Source organism: Oncorhynchus masou, chromosome 10 (assembly GCF_036934945.1).
Source record: "Oncorhynchus masou masou isolate Uvic2021 chromosome 10, UVic_Omas_1.1, whole genome shotgun sequence".
Classification (NCBI taxonomy): domain Eukaryota; kingdom Metazoa; phylum Chordata; class Actinopteri; order Salmoniformes; family Salmonidae; genus Oncorhynchus; species Oncorhynchus masou.
This window is the reverse complement of record NC_088221.1, coordinates 43,516,610-43,538,801: the sequence shown is the minus strand read 5'-3', so window position 1 is coordinate 43,538,801 and position 22,192 is coordinate 43,516,610. Positions and strand designations below refer to the sequence as shown.

Genomic DNA, 22,192 nt, shown 5'->3' with positions numbered 1-22,192 from the left:
TAATCCTAGTAAAAATTCTCTGTCTGTCACACCCTGACCTTAGATTCTTTGTTTTTCTATATATTTTGGTTAGGTCAGGGTGTGACTAGGGTGGGTACTCTACTTGATGTATGTCTAGGGTTTTTGTCATCTATGGTTTTTGTATGTCTATGTTGGCCTGATATGGTTTCCAATCAGAGACAGCTGTTTATCGTTGTCTCTGATTGGAGATCATACTTAGGTAGCCATTTTCCCCATTGTTAGTTGTGTGATCTTGTCTATGATTATTTGCCTGTCAGCACTAGTTTGTATAGCTTCATGTTGTGTTTTGTTGTTTGTTGTTCATTCATTAAAAAGAGAATGTATGTCTTGGTCCGATCCTTATGACGAACGTGACACTCTCTTAGGTCAGTTAGGATCACCACTTAATTTTAAGAATGTGAAATGTCAGATAGTAAAGAGTAAAGAGAATAATTTATTTCAGCTTTTATTTCTTTCATCATATTCCCAGTGGGTCAGAAGTTTACATACACTCAATTTGAATTTGGTAGCATAGCCTTTAAATTGTTACACTTGGGTCAATTGTTTCGGGAAGCTTTCCGCAAGCTTCCCACAATAAGTTGGATGAATTGTGGCCCATTCCTCCTGACGGAGCTGGTGTAACTGAGTCGGGTTTGTAGGCCTCCTTACTCGCACACGCTTTTTCAGTTCTGCCCACTAATTTTCTATAGGATTGAGGTCAGGGCATTGTGATGGCCACTCCAATACCTTGACTATGTTGTCCTTAAGCCATTTTGCCACAACTTTGGAAGTATGCTTGGGGTCATTGTCCATTTGGAAGACCCATTTGCAACCAAGCTATAACTTCCTGACTGATGTCTTGAGATTTTGCTTCAATACATCCACATCATTTTTCTTCCTCATGATGCCATCTATTTTGTGAAGTCTACCAGTCCCTCCTGCAACAAGGCACCTCCACAACATGATGCTGCCACTCCGTGCTTCACAGTTGAGATGGTGTTCTTCGGCTTGCAAGCCTCCCCCTTTTCCTTGAAATATAATGATGGTCATTAGGTCCAAACAGTTTTTGTTTCATCAGACCAGAGGACATTTTTCCATAAAGTACGATCGTTGTCCCCATGTGCAATTGCAAACTGTAGTCTAGCTTTTTTGGGCGCTTTTGCAGCAGTGACTTCTTTCTTGCTGAGTGACCTTTCAGGTTATTTCGACATAGGACTCTTTTTACTGTGGATATAGATACTTTTGTACCTGTTTCCTCCAGCATCTTTACAAGGTCCTTTGAAGTTGTTCTGGGATTTATTTGCACTTTTCACACCAAAGTACGTTCATCTCTAGCAGTCAGAACGCGTGTCCTTTCTGAGTGGTATGATGGCTGTGTGGTCCCATAATGTTTAGTGTTGCATACTATTGTGTGTACAGATGAACGTGGTACCTTCAGGCATTTGAAAATTGCTCCCACGGATGAAACAGACTTGTGGAGGTCTACAATTTTTTTCTGAGGTCTTTTTTTCATTTTCCCATGATGTCAAGCAAAGGGGCACTGAGTTTGAAGGTAGGCCTTGAAATACTTTCACAGGTACACCTCCAATTGACTCAAAGGATCAGAAGCTTCGAAAGCCGTGATATCATTTTCTGTAATTTTCCAAGCTGTTTAAAGGCACAGTCAACTTAGTGTATGTTCTGACCCACTGAAATTGTGTTACAGTGAATTATCAGTGAAATAAATAATCTGTCTGTTAACAATTGTTAGAAAAATTTGTGTCATGCACAAAGTAGATGTCCTAACTGACTTGTTTGTTAACAAGAAATTGTTGGAGTTTTAATGACTCCAACCGAAGAGTATGTAAACTTCCGTCTTCAACTGTATATAGGGAAGATGATCAGGGAGGTGATGGTGTACAGCAATAATGTCCAATATTTATAAAAAATTTAATTTCTGCAGACTGTTTTGCTGCTCGTGATATTTAATAAAATATTGGTGATATACATACTGTCTGGGCCAGCACTGGCTAAATCAATGTCATAACCAATTGCGTTACCTCTAAGATCAGATTTTGGTTGGTCTTAAATATCCCTACTTGCTCTGACTGAAATTGGTATATTGGTACAAGTTTTTAAGGACACCTAAAATATTTCCACCTCTCCCACCTCAGCGTATGCGAGCTGATGTTTGACAGGAAAATTGCCATATTAACATGCGTTTTCTGCTCCTCCTTTACCGCCAGATGAAAATAGAACCCTCTGTGTTACTTCTCCTTTGAGCATTGATTTGAGAATTCTCACCACCTGTGAAAAAATGACTTGAATTAATGAAGTGTGATAGTCAAGTGATCTGTCGGTCTATAAGTAATCCTACACATGTCAGCCCTCAGATCAGTTATCGCTACTTTCTCTCTCTCTCTCTCTGAACTGTTTTGCTGCTCTCTCTATCGAACACATTATTGGATATAAAGTGATACAGTACAGCGCTGTGTTTCTCAATCACATGTATCGACCTACACTTTCTCTAATTCAGCCTGTGTCTGTAGCCTAACTGTCAACTGATACCTCAGCCGTGGCTCTGCCAGAACAGAGATGAGATGGACCAGTCTATTAATCCATGTGAGGTATCAGATGCTAGTCTATCTATACCAACCGGAGGCATAGACACATTCTGTTCTGGATTATACCGTTGTTCCTCTGGATCCTGGTGGAACTGAGGCATTATGGGAAGACAGGGGGCTAGACACGGGGGTAGATGGGTGTTAGACGAGGAGGGGGTAGACAGGTGTAGATGGGTGGTAGACGGGGTGGGGGGGTAGACAGGTGTAGATGGGTGGTAGACGGGGTGGGGGGGTAGACAGTTGTAGATGGGTGGTAGACAAGGAGGGGGTAGACAGGTGTAGATGGGAGGTAGACGGGGTGGGGGGGTAGACAGGTGTAGACAGGGGGGTAGACTGGGGATGGACAGGGGTGGAGACGGGGGTGGACAGAAGGTGTACACAGGAGGTAGACAGCACCTGCTCTGCCAAACACCCGGGAAGCTCCTTTGAGCGTCTAAGTCTCAGGGGAAAGTTTTTGTTTATACTTCCGTAGATATAATACTGAGACAGAGACACTTTCACCTTAACAGACAGTAGAGTGGTGTTCCTTCTGTTTAGTGTCAGTATTTAAACAGCTCTCCATCCTCCACTCCCACCATGCTGCTTAGACATTGTCAGGTGTACAGAGGCCTGAAACGGAGCAAAGAATATTGCAGTCGCATACTCTACAAATTGCAGTTTGTTGATTTCTTTGTGGAGCACAGTTTGTTTAGTACAAAGAGTTTGGAGGGAATACGGGCTAATGAGCAGCGTTAAGGATGGAAGTCAATTCAGGGGCATCTGTGTTGTAAAAAGTATTTGCATATTTTCAAGAGAGCAATTTAGTTTTCAAATTCATCATCCACCATAGAGATCCACCGATAAAGTGACAAAATATAGTGTGAAAAGTAGAATTAAGGGCAGTGTTCAGTGGATAGATTGGCATAGACTGTTCTCTCTGCTACCGCACGGCAAGCAGTACCAATGCACCAAGTCTGGAACCAACAGTACTGTGAACAGCTTCTACTCCCATGCCAGAAGACACCTAAATAGTTAGTCCGGGTAGCTATTGGTTAACTATTTAACTATCTGTGTATTTTGACTCATCACACACACTGCTGCTACTGTTTATTATCTATCCTGTTGCCTAGTCACTTTATTCCTACCTATATTTGTTTTTATCCTTTAACATGGAAGACTTATTGAGACCTAGGTCTCTTTTACAAATGTGCCCTGTATAATACAACGTAAATATCCACATTATACCAAAACTATATCCTATCTGTCTATCTATCAATCTATCAATATATCAATCTAATCTAAATACAAAAACCCAGTCATGGGAAGCACAAATAAAACATCACAAATCATCCTGAAAAACAGTTACATTCCTCCAACAATAAGTCCCTAATCAATACTTTAAATTGCCTGAACGGCACCAGAACATCAACTTGATATGTATTTTGAATTGTGTTCCAGCAACTCTGTACATTTAAAACTTAAAGCAGATGACATATCTACCTCAGTTACCTCGTACACAGTTACATTCCTCCAACAATAAGTCCCTAATCAATACTTTAAATTGCCTGAACGGCACCAGAACATCAACTTGATATGTATTTTGAATTGTGTTCCAGCAACTCTGTACATTTAAAACTTAAAGCAGATGACATATCTACCTCAGTTACCTCGTACACAGTTACATTCCTCCAACAATAAGTCCCTAATCAATACTTTAAATTGCCTGAACGGCACCAGAACATCAACTTGATATGTATTTTGAATTGTGTTCCAGCAACTCTGTACATTTAAAACTTAAAGCAGATGACATATCTACCTCAGTTACCTCGTACACAGTTACATTCCTCCAACAATAAGTCCCTAATCAATACTTTAAATTGCCTGAACGGCACCAGAACATCAACTTGATATGTATTTTGAATTGTGTTCCAGCAACTCTGTACATTTAAAACTTAAAGCAGATGACATATCTACCTCAGTTACCTCGTACCCAGGCACATCTACTCAGTACTGGTACCCTGTTCTTTTTCTATTATTTCTACATTTTTTTCCCCCTCTCTCTGCATTATTGGGAAGGGCCTGCGAGTAAGCATTTCACTGTTAGTCTACACCTGTTGTTTATGACGCATGTGACAAATTACATTTGATTTGATTTGACTAAATGAGATACGGGTCATTGTTTTACATGACAAAATATGTCCTTTATGGTCCTTGTTATTAATTGGTGTACAGCGTATAGGCCAAATAGGAAGGAGAGAGCTCAGTGTGCATCTAAATGTGTTCACAGCCATCCATCTTACCATGCATAACTGCATGATGGCACACCTTGGGGAACATAGGGGGTGGGGGGTGGAAGTGCTGCTTCTTTTCTTTTTATCCCAAACACAATCACTGATAACCCCAGCTATGTTCTACTAGCCTGGAGGTATCAAGATGTCTCTGACTGTTGTGGGTTCTCACATCACGCAGTGCTGCTACAGTATGCCCTAACAGGATCTGAGCTCTGAGTTTATACAAGGGCCTGTTGGTTTGGCTTTCTTTGTGTGCGTTTATGTCCTTTCTCTCAAATTGTGTGTGTGTGCACAAACACACTTATAAGTGTTTTGGTTTAAGATCTAAACCTCATCCACTTTGCATAGCGAGTTTGCCGTGGCACGATCACATTCATAGCTTGGAGAGATTTTAAATTATCCAAGGGCAAGGAGGCACTGAGCAGAGCAGTGCAGCTCTACAGGCAAACCATCCTTTGACCATAATTCTTCCTGATTGACAGCCCAGCGTTTTATCTCAGTGGCAAAAACTAGATGGAGCCTATAAACAAAAACACTGTTCATAAAACAAGTATTATTATAAGTGAACTACCGATATTGTCTTTGTATTCAGGCACCTGTAAGAGTTATGTCCTTACCGACTTTACGGCTTTACGTTTGCTGCTGTGGCATAACAGTTGTATTGCTTGACACTTTCCACTGTACCAAGGTCTCATACTGCATGTGTTTTATATTTTGGTGTAATGGAGCAGGAGGTGAAAGACTAACCTGACATTCATGAGGATGTTGCCAAGCCCCTGGTTTGTGAGAAGTACATCAGGATCAAAGGTGGTGGCTTTGTGTGGAAGGGGCCCCATGATCCCCAGAGCCTGATGGATTGTGTGAGATTATTTAAAAAGACATGGATGGATAGAGAGATAGAAAAATATATATATATATATATATATATATATATATATATATATATATATATATATATATAGAGAGAGAGAGAGAGATACAAATATATATATATATATATATAAATAGATGGAGATATTAATAGATAGAGAGATAAGAGATAGATATAGATATCTATATAAATAGATAGATGTAAATAGATAGAGATAGATACATACTGTACATTGATATAGATAGAGATAGAGATATAAATAAATAGATAGAGAGATATATACATAGATATATATAAATAGATAGAGATGTAATAGATAGCGAAAGATAAACAGAGAGATATATAGAGCTATAAATAGAGAGATAGAGAGATATAAATAGATATAGATGCAATAGATAGATAGAGATAGCAATAGAGAGAGAGAGAGTCATGCTTAGAGTGAGTAGTGAGCATGGATTAAAGTAAAGATGAAATTTGAAATTGATAACATTTTAAACAGATTTGTCAAACTGTTTAATAACATTGAGATTACAACTTTAATGTACAGTTGTGAAGTCACGTTGGGAATTGTCTCTGATGTTGAGCATCTGTGGCTATAGCGCTGCATGTTTATATCTGGGTCTTTAAAAAAACAGCTCGATCCATTTCAGTCGATCTGTAAATCAACGTTCAGGGACATTTGCTCGCAAGTGATCTAAGTGCTGCAAATTTAGGTCAGATGAAATGCAGTGGGCTGTCCTCAAAATACACTTCCACAGTATCAAACAGCCTTCCGATGTCATTTTCAACAAGACGTTGTTTTCTACCAAATGAATGGTCATTATTCAGTGGAAATGTCTCTAGGAGGATAGCTCCAACATGGACGTCATCCAAAACAAAATCATGTAATGGGTATCAGTTGTGTAAAGTACTTAAGTAAAAAATACTTTAAAGTACTACTTAACTATTTTAGGGGGGTATCTGTATTTTACTTTACTATTTTACTTTTACTTCACTACATTCCTAAATAAAATAATGTACTTTTTACTCCACCATTTTACCTGACACCCAAAAGTGCTCATTACTTTATGACAGGAAAATTGTCCAATTCACTCACTTATCAAGAGGATATAAGAGGACCCCACTCATCCCTACTGCATCTGATCTGGCAGACTCACTAAACACAAATGCTTCATTTGTAAGTTATGTCTGAGTGTTGGAGTGTGCCCCTGGCTATCCGTCAATTTAAAATATGCCGACTGGTTTGCTTAATATATGGTTTGCTTAATATAAGACATTTGAAATGCTGTATAATTTTACTTTTGATACTTAAGTACATTTTAGCAATTCCATGTACTTTTGATACTTTAAGATTTTTTTTTAAACCAAATACTTTTAGACTTTTACTCAAGTAGTATTTTACTGGGTGACTTGCTTTTACTTGAGTCATTTTCTATTAATGTATTTTTACTTTTACTCAAGTATGACAATTTAGTACTTTTTCCACCACTGATGGGTGATGGATAATAAAATGATGGACAGACTACAGTGATTATTGTAATCAATATGTTGCCAGTTTTATTATGGCCTGGGATCCTCTTCAGCAGCCACACAAGCATGATCCAGGAGCAATCACTGCTCTGTGGAAAAACAAAGAAGAGTTGTGGTGCAGTGAAGGAGCTCTACCCTGCTCACTGCTCTTATTGGGGCCTGGCAGGCAGGGCTAGTTCCACCCTGCTCACTGCTCTTATTGGGGCGTGGCAGGCAGGGCTAGTTCCACCCTGCTCACTGCTCTTATTGGGGCCTGGCAGGCAGGGCTAGTTCCACCCTGCTCACTGCTCTTATTGGGGCCTGGCAGGCAGGGCTAGTTCCACCCTGCTCACTGCTCTTATTGGGGCGTGGCAGGCAGGGCTAGTTCCACCCTGCTCACTGCTCTTATTGGGGCGTGGCAGGCAGGGCTAGTTCCACCCTGCTCACTGCTCTTATTGGGGCGTGGCAGGCAGGGCTAGTTCCACCCTGCTCACTGCTCTTATTGGGGTCTGGCAGGCAGGGCTAGTTCCACCCTGCTCACTGCTCTTATTGGGGCCTGGCAGGCAGGGCTAGTTCCACCCTGCTCACTGCTCTTATTGGGGCGTGGCAGGCAGGGCTAGTTCCACCCTGCTCACTGCTCTTATTGGGGCCTGGCAGGCAGGGCTAGTTCCACCCTGCTCACTGCTCTTATTGGGGCCTGGCAGGCAGGGCTAGTTCCACCCTGCTCACTGCTCTTATTGGGGCGTGGCAGGCAGGGCTAGTTCCACCCTGCTCACTGCTCTTATTGGGGCCTGGCAGGCAGGGCTAGTTCCACCCTGCTCACTGCTCTTATTGGGGCGTGGCAGGCAGGGCTAGTTCCACCCTGCTCACTGCTCTTATTGGGGCGTGGCAGGCAGGGCTAGTTCCACCCTGCTCACTGCTCATATTGGGGCCTGGCAGGCAGGGCTAGCTCCACCCCACTCACTGCTCTTTAAAAAATATATATTATATATATAATATATATATAACCAGGTAGGCCAGTTGAGAACAAGTTCTCATTTACAACTGCGACCTGGTCAAGATAAAGCAAAGCAGTGCGACAAAAACAACAACACAGAGTTACACATGGGATAAAAAAGCATACAGTCAATAACACAGTGTATATACAGTGTCTGCAAATGAAGTAAGGAGGTAAGGCAATAAATATGCCAATAATGGCGAGGTAATTACAATTTAGCAATTTACACTGGAGTTATATATGTGCAGATGAGGATATGCAAGTAGAAATACTGGTGTACAAAAGAGCAGAAAAAAAATATATGGGGATGAGGTAGGTAGTTGGTTGGATGGGCTATTTACAAATGGGCTGTGTACAGCTGCAGCGATCGGTAAACTGCTCTAACAGTTGATGCTTAAAGTTAGTGAGGGAGATATAAGTCTCTAACTAACTGAATTTGCAATTCGTTCCAGTCATTGGCAGCAGAGAACTGGAAGGAAAGGCGGCCAAAGGAGGTATTGGCTTTGGGGATGGCCAGTGAAATATACCTGGTGGAGCACGTGCTACGGGTGGGTGTTGTTATGGTGACCAGTGAGCTGAGATAAGGCGGAGCTGTACCTAGCAAAGACTTATAGATGACCTGGAGCCAGTGGGTTTGGCAACAAATATGTAGCGAGGACCAGACGATAGCATACAGGTCGCAGTGCTGGGTAGGATATAGGGCTTTGGTGACAAAACGGATGGCACTGTGATAGACTGCATCCAATTTGCTGAGTAGAGTGTTGGAGGCTATTTTGTAAATGACATCACCAAAGTCAAGAGCATGCATTTCGTTTTACTAGCATTTAAGAGCAGTTGGAGGCCACTGAAAGAGTGTTGTATGGCGTTGAAGCTCATTTGGAGGTTTGTTAACACAGTGTCCAAAGAAGGGCCAGATGTATACAGAATGGTGTCATCTGTGTAGAGGTGGATCAAAGAATGAACCACAGCAAGAGCGACATCATTGGTACAGTGGGGCAAAAAAGTATTTAGTCAGCCACCAATTGTGCAAGTTCTCCCACTTAAAAATATGAGAGAGGCCTGTAATTTTCATCATAGGTACACTTCGACTATGACATACAAAATTAGAAAAAAAATCCAGAAAATCACACTGTAGGATTTTTAATGAATTTATTTGCAAATTATGGTGGAAAACAAGTATTTGGTCAATAACCAAAATTATCTCAATACTTTGTTATATACACTTTGTTGGCAATGACAGAGGTCAAACGTTTTCTGTAAGTCTTCACAATGTTTTCACACACTGTTGTTGGTATTTTGGCCCATTCCTCCATGCAGATCTCCTCTAGAGCAGTGATGTTTTGGGGCTGTTGCTGGGAAACACAGACTTTCAACTCCCTCCAAAGATTTTCTATGGGGTTGAGATCAGGAGACTGGCTAGGCCACTCCAGGACCTTGAAATGCTTCTTACAAAGCCACTCCTTCGTTGCCCGGGCAGTGTGTTTGGGATCATTGTCATTGCTGAAAGACCCAGCCACGTTTCATCTTCAATGCCCTTGCTGATGGAAGGAGGTTTTCACTCAAAATCTCACGATACATGGCCCCATTCAATCTTTCCTTCACAAGGATCAGTCGTCACGGTCCCTTTGCAGAAAAACAGCCCCAAAGCATGATGTTTCCACCCCCATGCTTCACAGTAGGTATGGTGTTCTTTGGATGCAACTCAGCATTCTTTGTCCTCCAAACACGACGAGTTCAGTTTTTACCAAAAACTTCTATTTTGGTTTCATCTGACCTTATGACATTCTCCCAATCTTCTTCTGGATCATCCAAATGCTCTCTAGCAACCTTCAGACGGGCCTGGACATGTACTGGCTTAAGCAGGGGGACACATCTGGCACTGCAGGATTTGAGTCCCTGGCGGCGTAGTGTGTTACTGATGGTAGGCTTTATTGCTTTGGTCCCAGCTCTCTGCAGGTCATTCACTAGGTCCCCCCGTGTGGTTCTGGGATTTTTGCTCACTGTTCTTGTGATCATTTTGACCCCACGGGGTGAGATCTTGCGTGGAGCCCCAGATCGAGGGAGATTATCAGTGGTCTTGTATGTCTTCCATTTCCTAATAATTGCTCCCACAGTTGATTTCTTCAAACCAAGCTGCTTACCTATTGCAGATTCAGTCTTCCCAGCCTGGTGCAGGTCTACAATTTTGTTTCTGGTGTCCTTTGACAGCTCTTTGGGCTTGGCCATAGTGGAGTTTGGAGTGTGACTGTTTGAGGTTGTGGACAGGTGTCTTTTATACCGATAACAAGTTCAAACAGGTGACATTAATACAGGTAACGAGGGAGGACAGAGGAGCCTCTTAAAGAAGAAGTTACAGATCTGTGAGAGACAGAAATATTGCTTGTTTGTAGGTGACCAAATACTTATTTTCCACCATAATTTGCAAATAAATTCATTAAAAATCCTACAATGTGATTTTCTGGATTTTCTTCTCTCATTTTGTCTGTCATAGTTGAAGTGTACCTATGATGAAAATTACAGGCTTCTCTCATCTTTTTGAGTGGGAGAACTTGCACAATTGGTGACTGACTAAATACTTTTTTGCCCCACTGTATATACAGAGAAAAGAGACGGCCCGAGAATTGAACCCCGTGGCACCCCCATAGAGACTGCCAGAGTTCCGGACAACAGGCCCTCCGATTTGACACACTAAACTCTATCTGAGAAGTAGTTAGTGAACCAGACGAAGCAGTCATTCGAGAAACCAAGGCTGTTGAGTCTGCCAATACGAATACGGTGATTGACAGAGTCAAAAGCCTTGGCCAGGTCGATGAAGATGGCTGCACAGTACTGTCTTTTATCAATGGTGGTTATGATATCGTTTAGGACCTTGAGCGTGGCTGAGGTGAGCCCATGAAAAGCTGGGAAACCAGATTGCATAGCGGAGAAGGTACGGTGGGATTCGAAATGGTCCGTGATCTGTTTGTTCGCTTGGCCTTCGAAGACTTTAGAAAGGCAGGGCAGGATGGATGTAGGTTTGTAGCAGTTTGGGTCTAGAGTGTTTCCCCATTTGAAGAGGGGGATGATTGGGGCCTTGGCGGGCAGGGCAAGCTCAGCCTCGCTCACTGCTCTTTTTGGGGCCTGGCGGGCTGTATCAGTGGAAGATGAGGCTGACACGTTCAGATCACTGGCCTCTTAATCTCCTTCTGCCTGTTGGAAGTACTCTAATCTCACACTGATGGATTAGGGGAACACGATTGACATACAGCCACATACACATACACACACAGGGCTGCCGATTGTGTTGTGAATTCTACTGTCCTCTTTTGAAGGGTCACTGCTTGAGTTAATGGACTGCTGGGGAGAGATTTATGGAGTGGATAAGTGAGGCAACCCCCCCTATTTTAGCAATACATGGCTTTAGACCCCATAGTGTGCTGTACTTGCAGTCAAACATTATTTTCCACAAAATGGGGAACAGAAGTCAAGATGATAATTCCGTTTCAGTTACTATTCTTAAAGTAGCATTTTTCTTATTTCTTACTTCTTTTTTCATGCTCTGTCTAACAAGCATGGTAGTAGATCAGCAGAGCGGTGCAGTTTTGCAGCCATATAATATTCTAGTACAAGGGTGTCAACCTCATTTTGCCCCACGGGCTGTATTCAGTCTTAATCAAGGTCCTGCCTGTAATAATTGTTAATATTTTCTAGCCATCAACATTTACTAAAAATATTCCTCTATCCATATTTGTTTTTAATTTTCATGCTCTCTGACTGTCATTTCGGTGATTTTTAGTTAGCTGGACAGAGTCAATTATTTTAAGAGTGTATAAATGTACAGTACCAGTCAAGAGTTAGGACACACCTACTTATTCAATCATGTTTCTTTATTTTGACTGTTTTCTACATTGTGGAATAATAGTGAAGACATCAAAACTATCAAATAACACATATGAAATCATGTTGTAACCATAAAAGTGTTAAACAAATCAAAATATATTTTAAATTTGAGATCCTTCAAAGTAGCCACCCTTTGCCTTGATGACAAATTTTCACACTCTTGGCATTCTCTAAACCAGCTTCATGAGGTAGTCACCGGGAAATGCATTTCAATTCACTATTATTCTACAATGTAGAATGTGTGTCCAAACTTTTAACTGGTACTGTAGGTCCATTGTCATTAATACACAGTTTCGATTTGGTTTTAGTCATTTTAGATTGTTTGCATTTTTACCTTAAAAAACAATGATATACAGTGGCTTGCGAAAGTATTCACCCCTTGGCACTTTTCCTATTTTGTTGCCTTACAACCTGGAATTAAAATGGATTTTTGGGGGGTTTGTATCATTTGATTTACACAACATGCCTACCACTTTGAAGATGCAAAATACTTTTCATTGTGAAAGAAGACAAAAAAATGGAAAAACTTGAGCGTGCATAACTATTCACCCCCCAACTTAATACTTTGTAGAGGCAAACAAGAAATAAGACAAAAAAACTAACTTTAGCATGCATAACTATTCACCCCCCCAAAGTCAATACTTTCTGGAGACACCTTTTGCAGCAATTACAGCTGCTAGTTTCTTGATGTATGTCTCTATAAACTTGGCACATCTAGCTACTGGGATTTTTGCCCATTCTTCAAAGCAAAACTGCTCCAGCTCCTTCAAGTTGGATGGGTTCCGCTGGTGTACATCAATCTTTAAGTCATACCACAGATTCTCAATTGGATTGATGTCTGGACTTTGGCTAGGCCATTCCAAGACATTTAAATGTTTCCCCTTATATCACTCGAGTGTTGCTTTAGCAGTACGCTTAGGGTCATTGTCCTGCTGGAAGGTGAACCTCTGTCCTAGTCTCAAATCTCTGGAAGACTGAAACAGGTTTCCCTCAAGAATTTCCCTGTATTTAGCTCCATCCATCATTCTTTCAATTCTGACCAGTTTCCCCGTGCCGGCCGATGAAAAACATGGATGGATGGTGTTCTCGGGGTATTGGGTTTGCGCCAGACATTGCGTTTTCCTTGATGGCCAAAAATATCAAATTTAGTCTCATCTGACCAGAGTGCCATCTTCCATATGTTTGAGGAGTCTCCCACAAACACCAAACGTGTTTGCTCATTTTTTTCTTTTAGCAATGATTTTGTACTTGGCCCCTCGCCCATAAAGCCCAGCTCTTTCGAGTGCACGGCTTAAAGTGGTGCTATGGACAGATAATCCCATGTCTGCGTTGGAGCTTTTCAGCTCCTTCTGGGTTCTTTGGTCTCTTTGTTGCCTCTCTGATTAATGCCAACCTTGCCTGGTCTGTGAGTTTTGGTGGGCGGCCCTATCTTAGCAGGTTTGTTGGGGTGGCATATTCACCATATTTAATGGGGCTCCGTGGGATATTCAAAGTTTCTGATATATTTTGTTAACCCAACCCTGATCTGTACTTCTCCGCAACTTCGTCCCTGACCTGTTTGGAGAGCTCCTTGGTCTTCATGGTGCCGCTTGCTTGGTGGTGGCCCTTGCTTGGTGGTGTTGCAGACTCTGGGGTCTTTCAAAACAGGTGTATATATACTGAGATCATGTGACAGATCATGTGACACTTAGATTGCACACAGGTGGACTTTATTTAACTAATTATGTGACTTCTGAAGGTAATTGGTTGCACCAGATCTTATTTAGGGGCTTTATAGCAAAGGGGTGAATACATGTGCACACACCACTTTTCCGTAATGCAACAAAATTGGAAAAACGTCAAGGGGGTGAATATTTTTGCAATGCACTGTATATACATACACACACACACAGTGTATGTATGTATGTATGTATGTATGTATGTATGTATGTATGTATGTACGTACGTACGTACGTGTGTGTGTGTGTGTGTGTGTGTGTGTGTGTGTGTGTGTGTGTGTGTGTGTGTGTGTGTGTGTGTGTGTGTGTGTGTGTGTGTGTGTGTGTGTGTGTGTGTGTGTGTGTGTGTGTGTGTGTGTATGTATGTATGTATGTATGTATGTATGTATGTATGTATGTATGTATGTATGTATGTATGTATGTATGTATGTATGTATGTATGTATGTATAAATAAATAAATTCATAAATAATCCTACAATGTGATTTTCTGGATTTTTTTCCTCATTTTGTCTGTCATAGTTGCAGTGTACCTATGATGAAAATGACAGGCCTCTCTCATCTTTTTAAGTGGGAGAACTTGCACAATTGGTGGCTGACTAAATACTTTTTTGCCCCACTATATGATTTTTTACGTTTGACACCCCTGCTCTATCAGATGATGCTGGTCCTAAAGGTCTATATATTATACCCAATCATGAACTAATGTACTCTCTATTTTACTCTTACAGATATCTGCAATGGCCCGTTGGTATCCATGCTGCCCCGGGGCTCTTTTGTGAGCTCCTCTCAGTCCTCTGTCAGTTATGCTCCACACTTCTCCAAGATCAACAGAAGAGATGGTGAGTTACAATGGAAAGTTATATATTTTTTTATTTCATGTAACTGTCTTAACCCTGAATGCGCTATCCTTCAAAAATATTAGGACTTTGTTCAGTAACTAGTTACCGACAAAACAAATACTTCTGTGTTAATATTGAGGAATAGAAATGCTCTCTCTTGTATACAAACCTAAAAATATTGAATCAACAATGCACTATGTGGAATAAGCACCAGGGGTAGATAGATCTATGTACCCTGAAAAAAAATATGGATAAGAAAACTACAACATTTAAAAACAAATATATATATATATATATGTGAACCTTTCAGTCAATATATCTATACCAGGTCGAGTCTCCTCTTTCAGATGCAGTTGGAACTGAGTTGATAGCCCATATCGCTCCATAGTTAGAGCTAAAAGTCAGATTGCACTATTTTTAAATATCAAATGTTACTATGAATATGTAATTATATATGTAACTATGAATATGTAATATGTATAAAAATAAAAAAATAAAACATTTACTTGTGTTACAAAAAGGTAAATCAAATAAAAAGTGTTACTGATTTCAGAGCCGCTGGGTAGTTTTGTTGGCTGTAATACTAGGAGATCATATTCAAAAGATCTTCATCCAGGATTAGTTAACTATAATGTTATTATTGAATTAAGATGGAGATAAACTATCTCCACCTCATGGGCATCTTAAAAAGAGAGGTTTTCAGATAAATCCGTGATGCGGTCTTGTTTGCACGTCAGCACCGTTTAGACAATTTTTAAAATGTTGCTCTTAGCCCTAACAACAAGGGTCACAGGTCAGTAAATTAATCTACATATAATTCTACTTTCTGTAACTAGATAAGGATTTTCAATGACTTGGAGTGTGACCGACTCCAGGTAATTTGGACCTCGGCTACAGTATGTGTGTCTATAACAACCAGAATGATCCTGCTCCGTAAACGATGCTTCCTCAGTGGCTCAGACCCTGGTTTGATATGCTGCACTCATCTGCTCCCATGGTGGTGTGTCCCAGCCCAAAGCAGCTGAGTAATGAACCTCCCTGCCAGAGCTGACCTGTTTCTTCAGCTTGATAGCTGGGTGGCTCGTGGGGTCTGACTCTACTAATTGTACACATCACTGCCATATCACACTTTCACATTAGTGTTTGGAAGTAGCTTATGTTTTTTTTATTCACCAGTGTATGAAGTGCACTGATGCATCTGAAATGTTATTTAAGGCAAATGGTGTGTTTTCACACTCCATATCTCTCCAGATAGAGGGGGTTAGTTCATACAGCATGATGGAGGGGGTGAGTTAACAACATGATGGAGGGGGTTAGTTCATACAGCATGATGGAGGGGGTTAGTTTATACAGCATGATTGAGGGGTTAGTTCATATAGAATGATGGAGGGGTTAGTTCATACAGCATGATGGAGGGGTTAGTTCATATAGCATGATGGAGGGGTTAGTTCATATAGCATGATGGAAGGGTTAGTTCATACAGCATGATGAAGGGGTTAGTTCATACAGCATGATGGAGGGGTTAGTTCACACAGCATGATAGAGGGGGTTAGTTCATACAGCATGATAGAGGGGGTTAGTTCATACAGCATGATGGAGGGGTTAGTTCGTACAGCATGATAGAGGGGGTTAGTTCGTACAGCATGATAGAGGGGGTTAGTTCGTACAGCATGATAGAGGGGGTTAGTTCATACAGCATGATGGAGGGGTTAGTTCATACAGCATGATAGAGGGGGTTAGTTCGTACAGCATGATAGAGGGGGTTAGTTCGTACAGCATGATAGAGGGGGTTAGTTCATACAGCATGATAGAGGGGGTTAGTTTATACAGCATGATGGAGGGGTTAGTTCATACAGCATGATAGAGGGGGTTAGTTCGTACAGCATGATAGAGGGGTTAGTTCATACAGCATGATAGAGGGGGTTATTTCATACAGCATGATGGAGGGGTTAGTTCATACAGCATGATAGAGGGGGTTAGTTCATGCAGCATGCTGGAGGGGGTTAGTTCATACAGCATGATGGAGGGGTTAGTTCATATAGCATGATGGAGGGGTTAGTTCATGTAGCATGATGGAGGGGTTAGTTCGTACAGCATGATAGAGGGGGCTAGTTCATACAGCATGATAGAGGGGGTTAGTTCATACAGCAAGATAGAGGGGGTTAGTTCATACAGCATGATAGAGGGGGTTAGTTCATACAGCATGATAGAGGCGTTAGTTCGTACAGCATGATACAGGGGGTTAGCTCATACGGTATGATGGAGGGGTTAGTTCATACAGCATGATGGAGGGGTTAGTTCATACTGCATGATAGAGGGGGTTAGTTCATGCAGCATGATGGAGGGGGTTAGTTCATGCAGAAAGCTGGAGGGGGTTAGTTCATACAGCATGATGGAGGGGTTAGTTCATATAGCATGATGGAGGGGTTAGTTCATGTAGCATGATGGAGGGGTTAGTTCGTACAGCATGATAGAGGGGTTAGTTCATACAGCATGATAGAGGGGGTTAGTTCATGCAGCATGCTGGAGGGGGATAGTTCATACAGCATGATGGAGGGGTTAGTTCATATAGCATGATGGAGGGGTTAGTTCATGTAGCATGATGGAGAGGTTAGTTCATACAGCATGATAGAGGGGTTAGTTCATACAGCATGATAGAGGGGGTTAGTTCGTACAGCATGATGGAGGGGTTAGTTCACACAGCATGATAGAGGGGTTCGTTCATACAAAATGATAGAGGGGGTTAGTTCATACAGCATGATGGAGGGGTTAGTTCATACAGCATGATAGAGGGGGTTAGTTCGTACAGCATGATAGAGGGGGTTAGTTCATACAGCATGATGGAGGGGGTTAGTTCGTACAGCATGATAGAGGGGTTAGTTCATACAGCATGATAGAGGGGGTTATTTCATACAGCATGATGGAGGGGTTAGTTCATACAGTATGATAGAGGGGGTTAGTTCATGCAGCATGCTGGAGGGGGTTAGTTCATACAGCATGATGGAGGGGTTAGTTCATATAGCATGATGGAGGGGTTAGTTCATGTAGCATGATGGAGGGGTTAGATCGTACAGCATGATAGAGGTGGCTAGTTCATACAGCATGATAGAGGGGGTTAGTTCATACAGCAAGATAGAGGGGGTTCGTTCATAATGCACAACAATCACTTCACACGCTATACAGAGGATCCTAGTGTACACATGATACTCTCCATGCAGACAGCAATGCAATAATTTAGCAGCAATTATATTGCAGGTAGGCGAGGCCCACAGGGTAAAGGTTATCTTGACTCAAGACAGAACAATTCGATCCAAACTGTGCATTGACTGAATCCTAAAAGGAATGTTTCTCTCTCTGGTCTCCCGAGGAGCGGGAGGCTGGTCTCCCCAGGTGACAGATAGACATCCTTGGCTGCAGCTGGACCTCAGGGACAGGATGGAGGTGACGGCCGTCGCCACACAGGGGCGCTACGGAGGCTCAGACTGGGTCAGCGGCTACCTGCTCCTGTTCAGTGACACTGGCCGAGCCTGGAAGCAGTACCGACAGGAGGACGGGGTGGGGGTGAGTTGCATCATACTGTAGATTTACTGCTACTTGCGAGGGGGTCGATCAGCATTAATATGGCATATTGATTGTGGCTTCAATCAATGTAATTGTCTCCATCATTTCCCCGATTTTTTGTAAAGAGAGCGAGAGAGAGCGAGAGAGAGAGATATTACAGTTGAAGTTTACATACACTTATGTTGGAGACATTATAACTCATTTTTCAACCACACCACAAATTTCTTGTTATCAAACCATAGTTTCGGCAAGTCGGTTAGGACATCTACTTTGTGCATGACACAAGTAAATGGACAATAACCCAAAGCATACTTCCAAAGTTGTGGCAAAATGGCTTCATGACAATAAAGTCAAGGTATTGGAGTGGCCATCACAAAGCCCTGATCTCAATCCCATAGAAAATGTGTGGGCAGAACTGAAAAAACTGTGTGAGCAAGGCGGCCTACAAACCTGACTCAGTTACACCAACTCTGTCAGGAGGAATGGGCCAAAATTCACAAACTTATTGAGGGAAGCTTGTGCAAAGCTACCCGAAACATTTGACCCAAGTGAAACAATTTTAAAGGCAATGCTACCAAATACTAATTGAGTGTATGTAAACTTCTGACCCACTGGGAATGTGATGAAAGAAATAAAAGCTGAAATAAATCATTCTCTCTACTATTATTCTGACATTTCACATTATTATAATAAAGTGGTGATCCTAACTGACCTAAGACAGGGAATTTGTAATAGGATTAAATGTCAGGAATTGTGAAAAACAGTTTACATGTATTTGGCTAAGGTGTATGTAAACTTCTGACTTCAACTGTATATTTTTATTTATTTTACCTTTATTTAACTAGGCAAGTCAGTTAAGAACAAATTCTTGTTTTCAATGACGGCCTAGGAACAGTGGGTTAACTGCCTTGTTAAAGGGCATAACGACAGATTTGTACCTTGTCAGTTTGGGGATTAGATTTTGCAACCTTTGGGTTACTAGTCCAACGCTCTAACCACTAGGATACGCTGCCAACCCATATACGTATATATATATAACTCAGCAAAGAAAGAAACGTCCTCTCTCTGTCAACTGAGTTTATTTTCAGCAACCTTAACATGTGTAAATATTTGTAGGAACATAACTAGATTCAACAATTGAGACATAAACTGAACAAGTTCTACAGACAGGTGACTAACAGAAATGGAATAATGTGTCCCTGAACAAAGGTGGGGTCAAAATCAAAAGTAACAGTCAGTATCTCGTGTGGCCACCAAATGCATTAAGTACTGCAGTGCATCTCCTCCTCATGGACTGCACCAGATTTGCCAGTTCTTGCTGTGAGATGTTACCCTACTTTTCCACCAAGGCACCTGCAAGTTCCCGGACATTTCTGGGGGGAATGGGCCTAGCAATCACCCTCCGATCCAACAGGTCCCAGACGTGCTCAATGGGATTGAGATCCGGGCTCTTTGCTGGCCATGGCAGAACACTGACATTCCTGTCTTGCAGGAAATCACACACAGAACGAGCAGTATGGCTGGTGGCATTTTCATGCTGGAGGGTCATGTCAGGATGAGCCTGCAGGAAGGGTACCATATGAGGGAGGAGGATGTCTTCCCTGTAAAGCACAGCGTTGAGATTGCCTGCAATGACAACAAGCTCAGTCCAATGATGCTGTGACACACCGCCCCAGACCATGATGGACCCTCCACCTACAAATCGATCCCGCTCCAGAGTATAGGCCTCGGTGTAACACTCATTCCTTCAACAATAAACGGGAATCCGACCACCCCTGGTGAGACAAAACCGCGACAATTCAGTGAAGAGCACTTTTTGCCAGTTCTGTCTGGTCCAGCGACAGTGGGTTTGTGCCCATAGGCGACGATGTTACCAGTGATGTCTGGTGAGGACCTGCCTTACAACAGGCCTACAAGCCCTCAGTCCAGCCACTCTCAGGTTATTGCGGACAGTCTGAGCACTGATGGAGGGATTGTGCCTTCCTGGTGTAACTCGGGCAGTTGTTGTTGCCATCCTGTACTTGTCCCGCAGGTGTGATGTTCGGATTTACCGATCCTGTGCAGCTGTTGTTACACGTAGTCTGCCACTGTGAGCACGATCAGCTGTCTGTCCTTTCTCCCTGTAGCTCTGTCTTAGGCGTCTCACAGTACGGACATTGCAATTCATTGCCCCGGCCACATCTGCAGCCTCATGCCTCCTTGCAGCGTGCCTAAGGCATGGTCACGCATATGAGCAGGGACCCTGGGCATATTTTTTTGGGCGTTTTTCAGAGTCAGTAAAAAAGCCTCTTTAGTGTCCTAAGTTTTCACAACTGTGACTTTAATTGCCTACCATCTGTAAGCTGTTAGTGTCTTAACGACCGTTCCACAGGTGCATGTTCATTAATTGTTTATGGTTCATTGAACAAGCATGGCAAACAGTGTTTAAACCCTTTACAATAAAGATCTGTGAAGTTATTTGGATTTTTACGAATTATCGTTGAAAGACAGGGCCCTGAATAAGGGACGTTTCTTTTTTTGCTGAGTTTATATATATATATTTTTAAATATATTTTATTTGATTATTTTCCCCTAACCCTACCATCCCTCCCCTAATTGGAGTAAACTAATGGACAACAACTCTTAGGCTTCTACTTCCAGATTATACATATTATATGTATTTTACAAAGAGAGTATATTTTACAATAGTTACCTTTTCTTTGTTTTTAGTCCCATCCTTCAGCTCCATTCAACCCCTCCTATCTATCACTGAACACCATCCACTGTACACTTGTTTTCACTGCTGTGCTATTCCCTGAGGTAATGCCTTGGCTATAGCTCAATGGGTAATACAAGCGCACAGGATAGCCGGGTTTCAACCCAGTCGGTCACATTAACTTTAAATTAATCAGTGACGCAGCGGTCTAAGGCACCGCATCTCAGTGCTAGAGGTTAATTAAATAAATAAATAAAACATTTCAAAAATCATCTACGTTCAGACTTTTCTTTTCACTTGGCACACTGGGATGAGAGAGTAGCTGCGTATTGAGCTGTAACTCAGAGTAGGTCAAAGCTGCAAGTAAATTAGACATGAATTTGGGGGCTTTGTTTTGGAGTGTTTTCCCCATTGGTTGGATGGGTTTTGAGAAGGAGAGGAGGATGTAAGGAGTCTTCAATTGAGATTCTCCCATCTGCTCCTGACTATAGGCTAGTCACATGGCAGTTAGAGGGGCTATTGCCCTGTTTCCTTTCCGCATGTTGTTGGAAGAAAGTCTCTAGATTTTGCTTGCCTGAAGTAGAGTACATTGTGATAAATTACAGGCCACATGACTTGCCTAGAGAGTTTTCAGCTATACTTTTCGTGGCTGTTAATTTACCACCACAGACAGATGCTGGCATTAAGAACGCACTCAGTCATCTGTATAAGGAAATGAGCAAACAGGAAACCACTCACCCAGAGGCGGCGCTCCTAGTGGCAGGAAACTTTAATGCAGGGAAACTTAAATCAGTTCTATCAAATCTATCAACATGTTAAATATGCAACCAGAGGGAAAACTACAGAGGGTAGTGCGTACGACGAGTACAACACTGGAGCTAAGCTGCATGCCGTCCAGGACCTCTACACCAGGTGGTGTCAGAGGAAGGCCCTAAAAATTGTCAAAGACCCCAGCCACCCCAGTCATAGACTGTTCTCTCTACTACCGCATGGCAAGCCGTACCGGAGTGCCAAGTCTAGGACAAAAAGGCTTCTCAACAGTTTTTACCCCCAAGCCATAAGACTCCTGAACAGATAATCGAAACCCCTCCCAAAACCCTCTTTTTACGCTGTTGCTTCTCTCTGTTCATCATATATGCATAGTCACTTTAACCATATCTACATTAACATACTACCTCAATCAGCCTGACTAACTGGTGACTATATGTAGCCTCGCTACTTTTATAGCCTCGCTACTGTATAGAGCCTG

General features: G+C 42.0%; 1 protein-coding gene across 1 annotated transcript in view; it reads left to right on the top strand.

Moving 5' to 3' along the window:
- Positions 1 to 14,584: 14,584 nt before the first annotated feature.
- The window catches only part of LOC135547002 (contactin-associated protein-like 5), a 58,829-nt gene continuing 51,221 nt past the window's right edge, over positions 14,585 to 22,192 (top strand). Inside the window, exons 1-2 of the mRNA XM_064975563.1 lie at positions 14,585 to 14,687; positions 18,055 to 18,248. Of these exons, the coding sequence (XP_064831635.1) occupies positions 14,603 to 14,687; positions 18,055 to 18,248 (279 nt within the window). The 5' untranslated portion in view covers positions 14,585 to 14,602. The remainder of the gene's footprint in view (positions 14,688 to 18,054; positions 18,249 to 22,192) is intronic.